Source organism: Tripterygium wilfordii, chromosome 9 (genome assembly GCF_013401445.1).
Source record: "Tripterygium wilfordii isolate XIE 37 chromosome 9, ASM1340144v1, whole genome shotgun sequence".
Taxonomy (NCBI): domain Eukaryota; kingdom Viridiplantae; phylum Streptophyta; class Magnoliopsida; order Celastrales; family Celastraceae; genus Tripterygium; species Tripterygium wilfordii.
In genome coordinates this window covers 1,672,768-1,684,947 of record NC_052240.1, presented here as the reverse complement: position 1 = coordinate 1,684,947, position 12,180 = coordinate 1,672,768, and the positions used below count along the sequence as shown (strand labels likewise).

The 12,180-nt window shown below is 38.5% G+C and overlaps 3 protein-coding genes across 3 annotated transcripts; 2 read left to right on the top strand and 1 right to left on the bottom strand.

Annotated features, from left to right (window-relative positions):
- Positions 1–2,588, top strand: LOC120006262 (sugar carrier protein C). The gene is made up of 4 exons (XM_038856235.1): positions 1–255; positions 342–664; positions 1,243–1,872; positions 1,967–2,588. Exons 1-4 carry the CDS (start codon positions 123–125, stop codon positions 2,444–2,446), a joined length of 1,566 nt encoding a protein of 521 aa, XP_038712163.1. The 5' UTR covers positions 1–122; the 3' UTR covers positions 2,447–2,588.
- Positions 2,589–3,686: 1,098 nt separating this feature from the next.
- Positions 3,687–4,436, top strand: LOC120005484 (F-box protein CPR1-like). The gene has a single exon (XM_038855120.1). It carries the CDS (start codon positions 3,687–3,689, stop codon positions 4,434–4,436), a length of 750 nt encoding a protein of 249 aa, XP_038711048.1.
- A 4,391-nt stretch (positions 4,437–8,827) lies between these two features.
- On the bottom strand, positions 8,828–12,157 carry LOC120006139 (vesicle-associated protein 4-2-like). The gene is made up of 7 exons (XM_038856053.1): positions 11,656–12,157; positions 10,664–10,734; positions 10,374–10,455; positions 10,119–10,237; positions 9,561–9,638; positions 9,272–9,391; positions 8,828–9,191 (listed from the first exon to the last, which is right to left on the bottom strand). The coding sequence occupies exons 1-7, from the start codon at positions 11,906–11,908 to the stop codon at positions 9,132–9,134; spliced, it is 783 nt and encodes a 260-aa protein (XP_038711981.1). The 5' UTR covers positions 11,909–12,157; the 3' UTR covers positions 8,828–9,131.
- Between the last annotated feature and the right edge of the window lie 23 nt (positions 12,158–12,180).

Genomic DNA, 12,180 nt, shown 5'->3' with positions numbered 1-12,180 from the left:
TCTATCTTGTTCTTCTCGTTTATACTTCCACAAACATAGCTTTCTAGTCTTTATTATTATTGGGTTCTTCTTCGCTTTCGATTTAGTTTCTTAAGAGTTTGAAGGGAAAAAAGAGAGTCAAAATGCCTGCCGCAGGAGGAATCGCCGTCGGTAACGGCAAGGAGTATCCAGGGAACCTTACTCTGTTCGTGACCGTAACATGTATAGTCGCGGCCATGGGTGGTCTCATCTTTGGATACGATATTGGGATTTCAGGTAACATAGACTTTAGTTATAAAATCTAAATTCTTTGTTTAATTTCTTGTTTTGGTGTGAAATGTAAAGGGTTTTGGTTTGTGTAGGCGGGGTGACGTCTATGCCTTCCTTTTTGAGGAAGTTTTTCCCGTCGGTGTACCGGAAGCAACAAGCAGACGAGTCGACAAACCAGTACTGTCAGTATGACAGCCAGAAACTGACCATGTTTACATCGTCACTGTATTTGGCTGCTCTCATGTCATCAATTGTTGCATCAACTATTACTCGTAAGTTTGGTCGGAAATTGTCCATGCTTTTCGGTGGTTTGCTCTTCTTCGCCGGTGCTATCTTCAATGCCGCTGCTACAGCCGTTTGGATGTTGATTCTTGGTAGAATTTTGCTCGGTTTCGGTATTGGTTTTGCCAATCAGGTACTCTGTTTCTCTCCTGCCGGTTCTTGCTCTTGTCTTTGTCTAGATCGACAAATTTTGATTTTTGTGTTTTGTTTTTTTCCAAGATGTTTTATTGTTCTTTCAGAAATTTCAGGATCTGTGCTCTTTTGGTTAAAATGACAAAGATATGCTTTCACAGACAGACAGAGTTGTTCTGGATCCAGTTCTGGAACTCTGTTCTGGTTGGTCTGTTTGGTTCCTGGGAAAAAATGCAATAGAAAAAAGGTTTCAATGACTTGTGCAAATAGTGGGTCGACCACCTAATAAGACTTTTGACCTCTCCATGATTTCTTCTAATTATGACATATGCGATGTGGACCCTTTTTTCTGCCAAAGTTTACTTCTTGAAAATATATAGCTTCCAACTGAAAGCTGCTTATTATATAATTTATTGATTTATTTTCTTTAGTTTACGTTGGTTATTATGATTTTAATCTAAGAAAAGTTAACAACTTGACAATAACATTAATGTATATTTAATGATAGGTTAGTGGGTTGGGGAAAAAAATAAGTAATTTGGTTCCTAATACTTTTTGATTTGCTTCTTGTAATTGCAGTCTGTGCCACTCTACCTATCTGAAATGGCTCCATACAGATACAGAGGAGCACTCAACATTGGGTTTCAATTATCAATCACAATTGGTATTTTGGTAGCAAATGTGTTGAACTATTTCTTTGCCAAGATCAAGGGTGGTTGGGGATGGCGTTTGAGCTTGGGTGGTGCAATGGTCCCTGCCTTGATCATCACCGTCGGATCTTTAGTCCTCCCCGACACACCTAACTCTATGATCGAACGTGGACAACGCGACGAAGCCAAAGCACATCTCAAGAGAATTCGTGGAATCGACGATGTTGATGAGGAATTCAATGACCTTGTCATTGCTAGTGAATCTTCAAGACAAGTGGAGCACCCATGGACTAATTTATTGCAAAGAAAGTACAGACCACAACTCAGTATGGCCATATTGATCCCATTCTTTCAACAACTCACTGGCATTAATGTGATCATGTTCTATGCACCCGTCCTGTTCAATACAATTGGGTTCGGAAACGATGCTTCGCTCATGTCTGCTGTCATCACTGGTTTGGTCAATGTGTTTGCTACTTTAGTCTCAATCTATGGTGTCGATAAGTGGGGCAGAAGGTTCCTTTTCTTGGAAGGTGGAGTTCAAATGTTGATTTGCCAGGTAACTACAAATGTCTTCTAACATTTGCTCTGTTAAGAGTCTCTGTTTTGAATTTATCCAAATGCTGACGATTTGTTTCTATAATTGGCCGCAGGCAGTGGTGGCAGCTTGCATTGCAGCTAAATTTGGCGTTGATGGAACCCCAGGAGAGTTGCCCAAGTGGTATGCAATCGTTGTGGTGCTGTTTATTTGCATCTATGTCGCTGGATTCGCTTGGTCTTGGGGTCCATTGGGATGGTTGGTGCCTAGTGAAATTTTCCCACTCGAAATCCGATCGGCTGCTCAGAGTGTCAATGTGTCTGTCAACATGATTTTCACATTCATTATTGCTCAAGTCTTCTTGACAATGCTATGCCACTTGAAGTTTGGATTGTTCATCTTCTTCGCGTTCTTCGTTCTTGTCATGTCCATCTTTGTGTTCTTCTTCCTGCCTGAGACAAAGGGTATCCCAATTGAAGAGATGACCAGAGTATGGAAGACACATTGGTACTGGTCAAGGTTTGTGAATGATGATGATTACCCTAATGGAGGGCTTGAGATGAGGAAGGGAGCTGAAGGCTCAAAGATTGTATAAATTGGAGCTCCAAAAACTTAAATCTTATATAGCATCATTGGGTAGAAATATATACCATTGTTGGGTTGTAATGGCAACACTATATAAATTGCTCAAATGTTTTGGAAGTCTTAATTTACAATGTGTTCCATGGTTCATCTCAGTTGCTCCATAAAAATTTTCTAGGATCCATCCAACCCTCTTGCAATAAGTTTTCTCCCATACTAGGCCAGATAGAAATATTTTTTGTTTTTGTGGCCTTCATGGAAGAAGTACTTAAAAGAACCCTTCATACAATACTTCTCATCTATGAATATAAAATTACCAATTGCACATGACAATATGAAACCCTATATATATATATATATTTATGTATTACACGCGATATTTCAGATATTTAAATTACCCAAGCTTGGTCTTTTTGATTTTCTTTTAATTTGTTTGTAGATATACAACCAACGATCGTTGGATCTCGTGAAATTTTATGTGTCATTCGATGATAATTTGAGATTTTACAATTCAAGACAAATTGTGGAGCTCCCCAATCCATATAAGTGGCAATTGCTTTAGAAAAAAGATCAAAGTGAAGGCCAAATATAAGTGAATGGCCATCTCAAATTCACCACTTTAAGATGCAAGTGGAAGAATGAAGTTCACATGGTTTAGGAGTATCACATTCTCTTTTCTTTTGTTTTCTTTAACCTCTCCACAAGAATAACAATGTAGGAGCTTTCGGTGACAAACTGACAATCGTAATTGTGAATTAAAAAGGAACAGATGCAGGGATTGGATATGATTAGACTCTATCTATATACAAAAAGCCACATCTTGTCACGGCCTTCCACTGATGAAGCAAAGAGAGAATCGTATGATCAACCTTTTGTTTTATTGGAGTGGCTTTCATGAATCTCGTGACTATGGTTTTTGGATAAAGTTACTGTTTTCCCACCATCCATAAGCCACACAAATGAGTAGTTCAAGTGACACTTATGTATGCAGTATTTCATAGAATTCTCGAGTTTGAGTTTGAGGATCAATATTTCGTCGACTCCCGTCTCAAATAATCCATGGAAAAAAAATCCAAATTCAATGCTTTTCCAGTCATTGTCGTCGAGAAGATTACGCTCCACACGGATGGATTCCCCCGAGGAAGGGAGAAAAATTCCCGGACTGTCTTGGCTTGAAAGACGCGATGTTCATGCAATGGGTTGGTAGTTTTTTTTTTACTATTTCGGTTACACAAAGGACATAATCATAAGCAATGTTTCAACCGGAGAATATGTCATGCTACCATCTCCATATCATGCGTATGCCCGATCATTGCCCCATAACAGCTTACGGGTTTGGATATGATTCTGTTAGTGATGATTATAAGCTGATTTTAGTTGACGAAATAAGCAAGTTTCATAATGTCGTTTGTGTTTATAGTATGAAAAGAAACGAATGGGTTCGGAGTTGGATGTTCTCCAATCTCATTCCCAATTTAAGTGGAGTCGTTGTGAAAGGATTTGTCAATTGGGTGTATCGGAAAGAAGGGAAAATTGTTGCTTTTGATCTTGATACTGAAGAATTTCGTTTAGTGCCTTTACCCAACCGGAGGAGGCATGAATATGAGAGTGCTTCAGATGTGACTGTAGACGTATTGAGAGGATGCCTCTTGATGATTATTCCAAGTGAAAGAGAGATTGAGATGTGGGTGATGAAAGATTACATGGTCAAAGAGTCATGGACTAAACTTTATACGATCTCACGCAGAAGGAGTTTTATTTGTCCAATAAATAGCAATGAATTTCTCATACGAAGTCCCATCGGCTATGACTACATCGGCTTGTATAGGTACAACCCAGTGACGAGAGAGGAAATAGATGTCCACAGCAATGCGGTTAATGGACAGACATATGATACTCTAACAGTGGTTTTTGTGGAAAGTCTTGTTCAAATCAGAAAGTTAATGGGAGCAGGAGGTAGGCCTAGAGTAAGGCAAGGAAAACCAATTGGTTATATCAAGTGAAGTTGGACTTATTGTTGAGCAAATTAGCGACTATCTTTATCTGTTAATGTCAGCTATTTTTTTAAAGTATGCTTGCTACTTTGTTTCTTAATAATACAATGAGATTGGAATTTTTATTATCAATGTTGAGCCATATGACACTGCTACATAATTATATCAACTATTTTGTTTTCTGGGAATTCAAAGAAAAGCTAAGTTGCTGTGTGTTTGTTCATCGTCTTTTGCTATCTGCTTTTCTATTCTCTGTGATTTGTCGCTACATATAGATACTTTGCTGATTGTTCATGCAATAGCTTGGTAATTTCTATCGATAAGACTGACTGCATAATTATATGCAAGTAGAGAACGTCATATGCAAGATAGGAGCATGCAAAATTGGCTGGAAAATTTACTCAACCAAGAAGTTTTTTTTATAGACAATTTTCTGAAAACCAAAGGCAAACTTGATGACTCGTAAGTGGCACAAAAGTTATGGGCCTGTTTTTGTACTTAGATTAGAAAAGGCCACAATGAATCAATGATTATTAGCCAAGTCAGCCCACCAGTTTCATAAGAACTCTGAAGGCCCATCTGGTATTCCTACTTCTGCGAGAGATGCCAGCCCACAAGTTTCATTCTTGGGGATCCCAAAAGCCCAACAACTCAGTCCATAAATATGTTGACCATTAGGGATTAGGGCACCGATGTGCAAGGCGAAAAGTATTCAATTGTCCTCCCCAACATCAAGTACCGACTATGAGAAACCCTGATAGCCAAGCCATGAGAAACCCTGAAAGCCAAACAAGAGAGAGTCTTCTGAAGCAGAGTATGAAATCTGACCATCTCCTTATCACCCATGTGCTCTGCCGTTTGCCCATCAAGAATCTGATACGCTTCAGAAGCGAATCGATCGAAAGAATGGCGTGCTATCATTGATTCGAAAGAATGAGATGCTATCATTGAGGGTCGATATTTCATTGACCCCATCTCAACGATCCTTGGAAAAAAAAATACAAATTCAGTGATTTTTCAGTCGTGGGGAAGTGATGAGGACCAAGCACGCCAGCTTAAGAATGCGTATAATAGTGCTGTCTTAAGGATGAAGATGAGTCGAACTCACTTGAGTCAGGAGGACCAGCAGTCAAGTATGGTGGCTGAATTTAAGGGAGTAACTTCTATTAGGAGTAGTTTTATACGTTTATTAGGAAAAAACCGATATCTGTTGATGTCGAATTGTCAATTATTTTTCATAATTTTGCTACTTTGTTTCTTAATAGTAATTTGAGATTGGAAATTTTATTATCAATGTTGAGCCATATGACATTGCCAGATACTTATATCTAACTGTTTTGTTTTCTGGGAATTCAAAGCAAAACTAAGTCGCAGTCTTCTTTTGCTATCCGCTTTTCTATTCTCTGTGATTTTCTGTGGAAAGCTACATACGTTTACTTTGCTGATTGTTCATGCAATAGCTATGGTAATTTCTATCGACAGGACTGATGGCATTATCATTCCTTCTCCAAATTATGACAATTTCTTTGTGAGTGATCTGCCCAGCATTTATGATTACATTTAGCATCCAAATTAGAAAATTTGCAGATGCTATTTTCGCATCAAAGTACGTAGCTAGAAACTTATATTTAGCCTTTTGTGTTGTTTGTTGGAGAAGAAAATCGTTACGAGGCACAAATCAGTAGGGAACTTGTTACAAAGCTGCTGATGGACTGACAAAGAGATTGCAATTTCTATTATCACTTCTTCAGTTGATAATAATTGCTAGCTCTGAGTCCAGCAATTGAAGTACATGACTTTCTGGATAGATTCTTCTGCTTGTTTTCTCTTATCTTCTCCATAAACTATGCCATCAGCTGCATTATTGCGCATTCAAAGGCTGAATTATTGATTTCCATATAGAGGCATTATCGGTGCTGTCTTCAATTGCCCTTGCCCCATCTGCCATGCAAATTCTTCTCTGGAAGCTCATACTCATTTGATTAAGTTGGTTGGTCTCCGTAGCCCCAGCTTCTTGTTTCTCTTTATTGTGTTGGAGTTACAAAGGATTCGGGTGCCCTCATTTATAGTGCATCAATGTAACTTTTATCAGTTTAAGGAGGAAGAGCAGTTCTGGACTTTCATGGCACCCCATTAACCCTTTAAAAACACACCAGAATGTGGAGTACTTAATAAAAAATAAAGTGCAAAAAATGTTCATCTTAGCCTTTCTATTGATTAGAAAAGGAGGAGGAGAATGTAGTAAGTTCTAAAGACCACCACGAACTTGATAATATCATTAAAGAACAATTTTACATTATACGGAGTCTTATCTTCTAATCCAAACAAACCCTTGTAGGCCACACAAACAGAGCTGACAAGAAAGAGATTCTGGATGAACCCAACTACCCAAGCTCCAAAGAACTGTTCACCTAGAATAATTAAGGCAATAATTATAATCATATGGGCCTGTTTAATAGACTCACTGACAGGTTTCAAATTTGGGGCCGGGGGAAGCAAATTCCCAATCAGGTTCCTTTACGCCCCAGCCCACAAGTTATATACGTGAAGAGGCCAGCCCAAGGGGAACTTGATCGAGCCCTGATAGGCCCACATACATTCCATTGAGAGGCCCAACAACACTTCATAAACTATATTTAAGAGCACGGAATTGCCAATCCCTAATCGCGCTTTCAGAATGACAAACCCTAAAAGCCAACAGAAAAAAAAGCTTCCGAATCAAACGACGGAGTTCCATCATCTCCCATTGAAGTTGATAACCAATGTACTCTGGCGGTTGTCCGTGAAAACTCTCCTACGTTGCAAAAGCGTATCAAAACGATGGTATTCTCTTATTGAGGGTCAAGATTTCATCAATGACCATCTCCAACGATCCATCGAAAAAAATACAAACTTGGTGATTTTCCAGTCGTCGAGAAGATTACGCTTTTGGCTTTTGATCTTGACACTGAAGAATTTTGTTTAGTGCCCTTACCCAACCGCAGGAAGCATGAATACGCGTATGATGAAAGTGTGACTGTAGACGTGTTGAGAGGATGCCTCTTGATGACTATCCCAAGGGAAAGAGAGATTGAGATGTGGGTGATGAGAGATTACATGGTCAAAGAGTCGTGGACTAAACTTTATGCGATTCCACTTTATACGATCCCATGCTCCATCGTCAATGTGGTTGATAATTAATCATATGATACTCAAACAGTGGGTTTTTGTGGAAAGTCTTGTTCAAGTCATATAGTTATTGGGAGCAGGAGGTATGCCTAGAGTAAGGCAAGGAAAACCAATTGGTTATATCAAGTGAATGTTGAGCAAATTAGCGGACTATCTTTATTTGTTAATGTCAACTATTTTATTTTATTTTTTATAAATTTGCAAGTTAGTTTCTTAATAGTACAATGAGATTGGAATTTTTATTATCAATGTTGAGCCATATGACATTGCTCTTTTGTTTTCTGGGAATTCAAAGAAAAACTACATTTAGCTTTTTGTGTTGTTAATAGAATCTTTATGAGGCAGAAATAAATAGGGAACTTGTTACAAGCTGGGACTCTGCTGATTGACAGACAAAGAGATTGCAATATTTATTATCACTTGATAATAATAATTTCTAGCTTTGAGTCCAGCAATTGAAGTACATGACTTTCTGGATAGATTCTTCAGCTTGTTTTCTCTTATCTTCTCCATAAACTATGCCATCAGCTGCATTATTGCTGGACTGTTTCTTTGCATTCAAAGGCTGAATTCTGGATTTCCATATAGAGGCATTATCGCTGCTGCCTTCAATTGCCCTTACCCCGTCTGTCATGCAAATTATTCTCAGGAAGCTCATACTCATTTGATTAAGTTGGTTGGTCTCCGTTGCCCCAGCTTCTTGTTTCTCTTTATTGTGTTGGAATTACTTAGGATTCAGGTGCCCTCATTTATAGTGGAGCAATATAACTTTATCAGTAAAGGAGGAAGATCAGTTCTAGACTTTCAGGGCAGAAAACCATTTGTTGGAGCCATAGTTTGCTGTATTCCAGTGGCCGAGTTTTTGTCTGGATTGATGATGTCCAATGATACTTTCTTGGCCATTTCTCAAGGATTGAAAATACCCATGATTCTTTTTGAATGTCTACATAATACATCATATTTACAGAAAGTGTGTGGATTTATCATTCCAAAAGCTAAGGATGTACTTGAAAGTATCTCTTTTTAACTCAAAATCCATAACCTGTGTTCTGCAAAATACCAGTATGGAAAATTGCAGCCGCATACTTCCAATAAGACCTGCTCTGTAAATTGATAACCTTCCACAGGATGAGATGATCTTACATTTAATGTCATTTCCAGAACCCTGTCTGTTATTCAGATGGTCCAAGTATGCAGGGAAACAGGGCTACAGGGGGCAGAGAATGCAATTGATATTTCAATGCAAGTCGATCCAATAGGGACATCCCATAAGACTTAACTGGTCAATTACCACATAAACATCCAGAGCCAGAAGGGTTTTTTTTCCTTCCCCTTTCTCTTGAAGGAAGAGGAGGAACAAAATTACATATTTTACAACCAGGTGGTCTCATATTTCACCGATTTTATACAGAAGCGACAGAACGTTGATTCACTGAATACAGCATCCTTCACATAATATCTATAGACTAGAAGGCCTCACTCAATGGTATGTAAATTTCAATTACAAATGGGCAGTCTCGAGAAAACACATCCTCTTTAGACAGAGTCAACTCCTTCAACCTGTTGTCGAGCAAGATATCTTTCCCTTCGCTCTTTCTGTAGGGGAAAAGATGAGACACAGCTTTAACATAATGAACATAATAAAAAGGAAAATAAATGGCATTTTGAACGCTCACCCATTCATCTATAACAAGTCCTTCCCCGATAATCTTTGGACCGGTATCTTCTGGAGGTTTCTTGCGTTCCTCAACTGCAGCATCAGCCTCAGCAAGTTGGCGCTTCAACTTTTCCAGAGCCTGTAAAATCAAACATGTGTATCCTCTTAAATCTGCATTCTCTGAAGTTATCATGCTTGCAAAAAGTATTTTTTTTAAGAAAGTACGATGATATCTTAAAGCAAAAAATGGCGACACAAAAGCACAAAGGCTGGCCCCCATGGCAATACATTTCACCAACAGTGCTTACAGGACTTGGACGCTCTGAGTCGAGAAACACGACCCGCAGTATTTGCTCAATTGAAACGTTATCCTTCTGCTCATCAAACTGCAAAAATAAAAATGACTTAAGAATATAGAGAGATGATTCCAAAGACAAATTGCAAAGCAAGCAATAGAGACTATAACGAACACCAGAAAAAGTGAAACAGGGGGAAAGGAGTAGTTTGCAAATACATTCTAGTGACTCTTATAGATAGCCACAACCTAAAAGCTGACTATGACTATAGGATGCCAGCCGTCCAGTTCAAAAATGTGAAACATGGGCCATTAAGTTTGATCGGTGTGCAGTTAATATCTAATAATATTGGACAACACATAAACCAAGTTTCAAGACTGAAGACCAGTATCAGCAGGCCATACATACAGCTCTCTGGTTTTGAATCAAAGCCAGCAGGCTGACTGCATTGACATATTGGGAAATAGTCCCTAACATTAGTATATGTTCTAGCTGAACGAAAATCAATTCTAGTTGTTGAAAATTTCAGAATATGTAATTGATGCAATAAGCGTAGTGCATACAACTTACCAGCTCAGGTACATAATCCATTGGTCCTTTCACCTTTAGACTCATGATTTTAAACTTGACCCTGCTCTTCTGATCCATTGGTTTCTCATTGTTTTCTGGATGCTCAACAAACTTGAAAACTAGAAGATCAAGACAAAAGTAAGATGATATGCCACTAACGGTTGATACAGGAAATATATGATAAATTATAACATTTCTGTCTTGAGAAGAAATAACAAAAAGTAGACGAAAGTAATTGCACAAAAAAATAATTACCAGTTGCAACGATACTCTCACCGGGAGCAAGAATAGCCCCTGGAGGACGCATGAAACAGCTTTTTGGTTGAGTTGTTTGGAACTAAAACAACAAAGTATGCTTCTTATTAGATAGTTGTTGATAATAGATAACAATTAAAATGGCATATGCAAGGTAAAAGTGGAAAGGCGATCAAAGTTAATCCGTAAAATTTAATTGTGCGGGATAGGTGTGCGACTCAGAAAACATATATGCATGAACCATAGGAAGTACAAAAGATAGAGGAAAATGCAGACATACATATACACACCTTGAAAGCTGTATGGGACTTGCTTGTGTTCTTTATCCTGATGGCACTCCTGGCCTGCTTGCCAGGTTCGTCTTGAAAAACAAATAAAGCAAACATGATTTTATTAGAAGATCAAAACTATAATAATAATGTAACTCCAGCAAGCACTCAATTAAACGTTGAACAGCACTTTCAGAAGCTAAAATTGTAACAGCAAGCAAAAATGAAGATTGCTTACACAATTACTCATTGACATAAAGGCCTGGAGACGTACATGTCATGAGAATAGAGAATGATGCGGGCGACAAAGAGGTGGTTTGAACCGTACACCAATGCAGGTCAGACTCGTTAGAGAACAAGACAAAAACTACGTCGAATGCAAGTATGAATACATATATCCATTTATATCAAACTCCATTCTCTCCTCTTAAAAAATAATCACTTGGCAAGCAAATGGTGTCTTGGACTTTGCATCGCTACACATTTAGTCCTCTAAAATCTCCAAAGTCCACAAATAAAGCAAGCACTTCTTCAGAATTACCATAAGTGGATCCAATTGTGTCAAGTATGAAATAACAACACTGTTCACATCCAATGGTGTCTTAAATTAGCTCATAGCAAGCTCGTATTAAGAAAAAAATGAAGCCTTGACCAGGACTCATACATCCCATGGTTACTAACAAACAATTTTTAGGAAACTATAATTTTTTTGAAAACTCCAACATTTTAATCTTAAAACACACACTGTTCTAAGCAGTCATGAAATTCTAATTTCCAAAAATGATAACATCAATTGCCATAACAGGAAACACGTTATCCACAATCTCACATCACCAATTCTGGTCAGATATGGAAACCAATTCATCTCCCAACTCGAAAAAAAAGGGAAAAAGAGAACAAAATCCACCAAACAAGTAAATCAGAATAACAAGCATTTTAGACAAATCGCAAGCATATATCAAATTCTATCCTAAATTCGAAGCTCAAAAACTAGCTATGGAGCAGAGATATACATGGAAAGTAGAGTTTATTGGTCGGATCAAGCTTAAGCCGACGTCTGGTAGGCAAAATTGATCTCGCGACTGAAGACACCGAGCTAGAGCCATGACCATTCGATCCTTCAACTAGTGAGTTACTCTGATTATGCTGATGATGCATCGAAGAGGAAGAAGACGACGTCGTGTTTGTACTGTTTCCTCGAAACGGCAGCTTAAAGAAGCCCCAGATTTTACCATCGGACGGTGACTTCTGGTCAGCTATCGCCATCTCTTCTTCTCCCGACGATTACAACAATTATTCGGAGCCTTAAATGAAGTTGCTTCGTCGATAAAGCCTGCCGTTTTTGACACGCTTTGTTTCCAGTGTTTACAGTACACAGCGACTCCAACTTCTCACAACAGGAGAGGTCAAGTTGCCGGTGACATCCGATTCCGGAGTCTGAGTCGAGTCGGATTTAACGGCAAGTATTTAATTGAACTCGTGTTATCCGGTTCACGTCCGTGCCTTTACTAATGAACTCTTCTTGAACTCCATTTAAA

Coding starts and splice junctions, on each gene's coding strand:
- LOC120006139 (XM_038856053.1), bottom strand. CDS start 11,908: ATGGCGATAGCTGACCAGAAGTCACCGTCCGATGGTAAAATCTGGGGC. Junction 9,392..9,560: donor ACTCAGAGCGTCCAAGTCCT/GTAAGCACTGTT, acceptor TTGATTTTACAG/GCTCTGGAAAAGTTGAAGCG. Junction 9,192..9,271: donor GACTTGTTATAGATGAATGG/GTGAGCGTTCAA, acceptor TTTCCCCTACAG/AAAGAGCGAAGGGAAAGATA.
- LOC120006262 (XM_038856235.1), top strand. CDS start 123: ATGCCTGCCGCAGGAGGAATCGCCGTCGGTAACGGCAAGGAGTATCCA. Junction 256..341: donor ATACGATATTGGGATTTCAG/GTAACATAGACT, acceptor TGGTTTGTGTAG/GCGGGGTGACGTCTATGCCT. Junction 1,873..1,966: donor TTCAAATGTTGATTTGCCAG/GTAACTACAAAT, acceptor AATTGGCCGCAG/GCAGTGGTGGCAGCTTGCAT.
- LOC120005484 (XM_038855120.1), top strand. CDS start 3,687: ATGTTTCAACCGGAGAATATGTCATGCTACCATCTCCATATCATGCGT.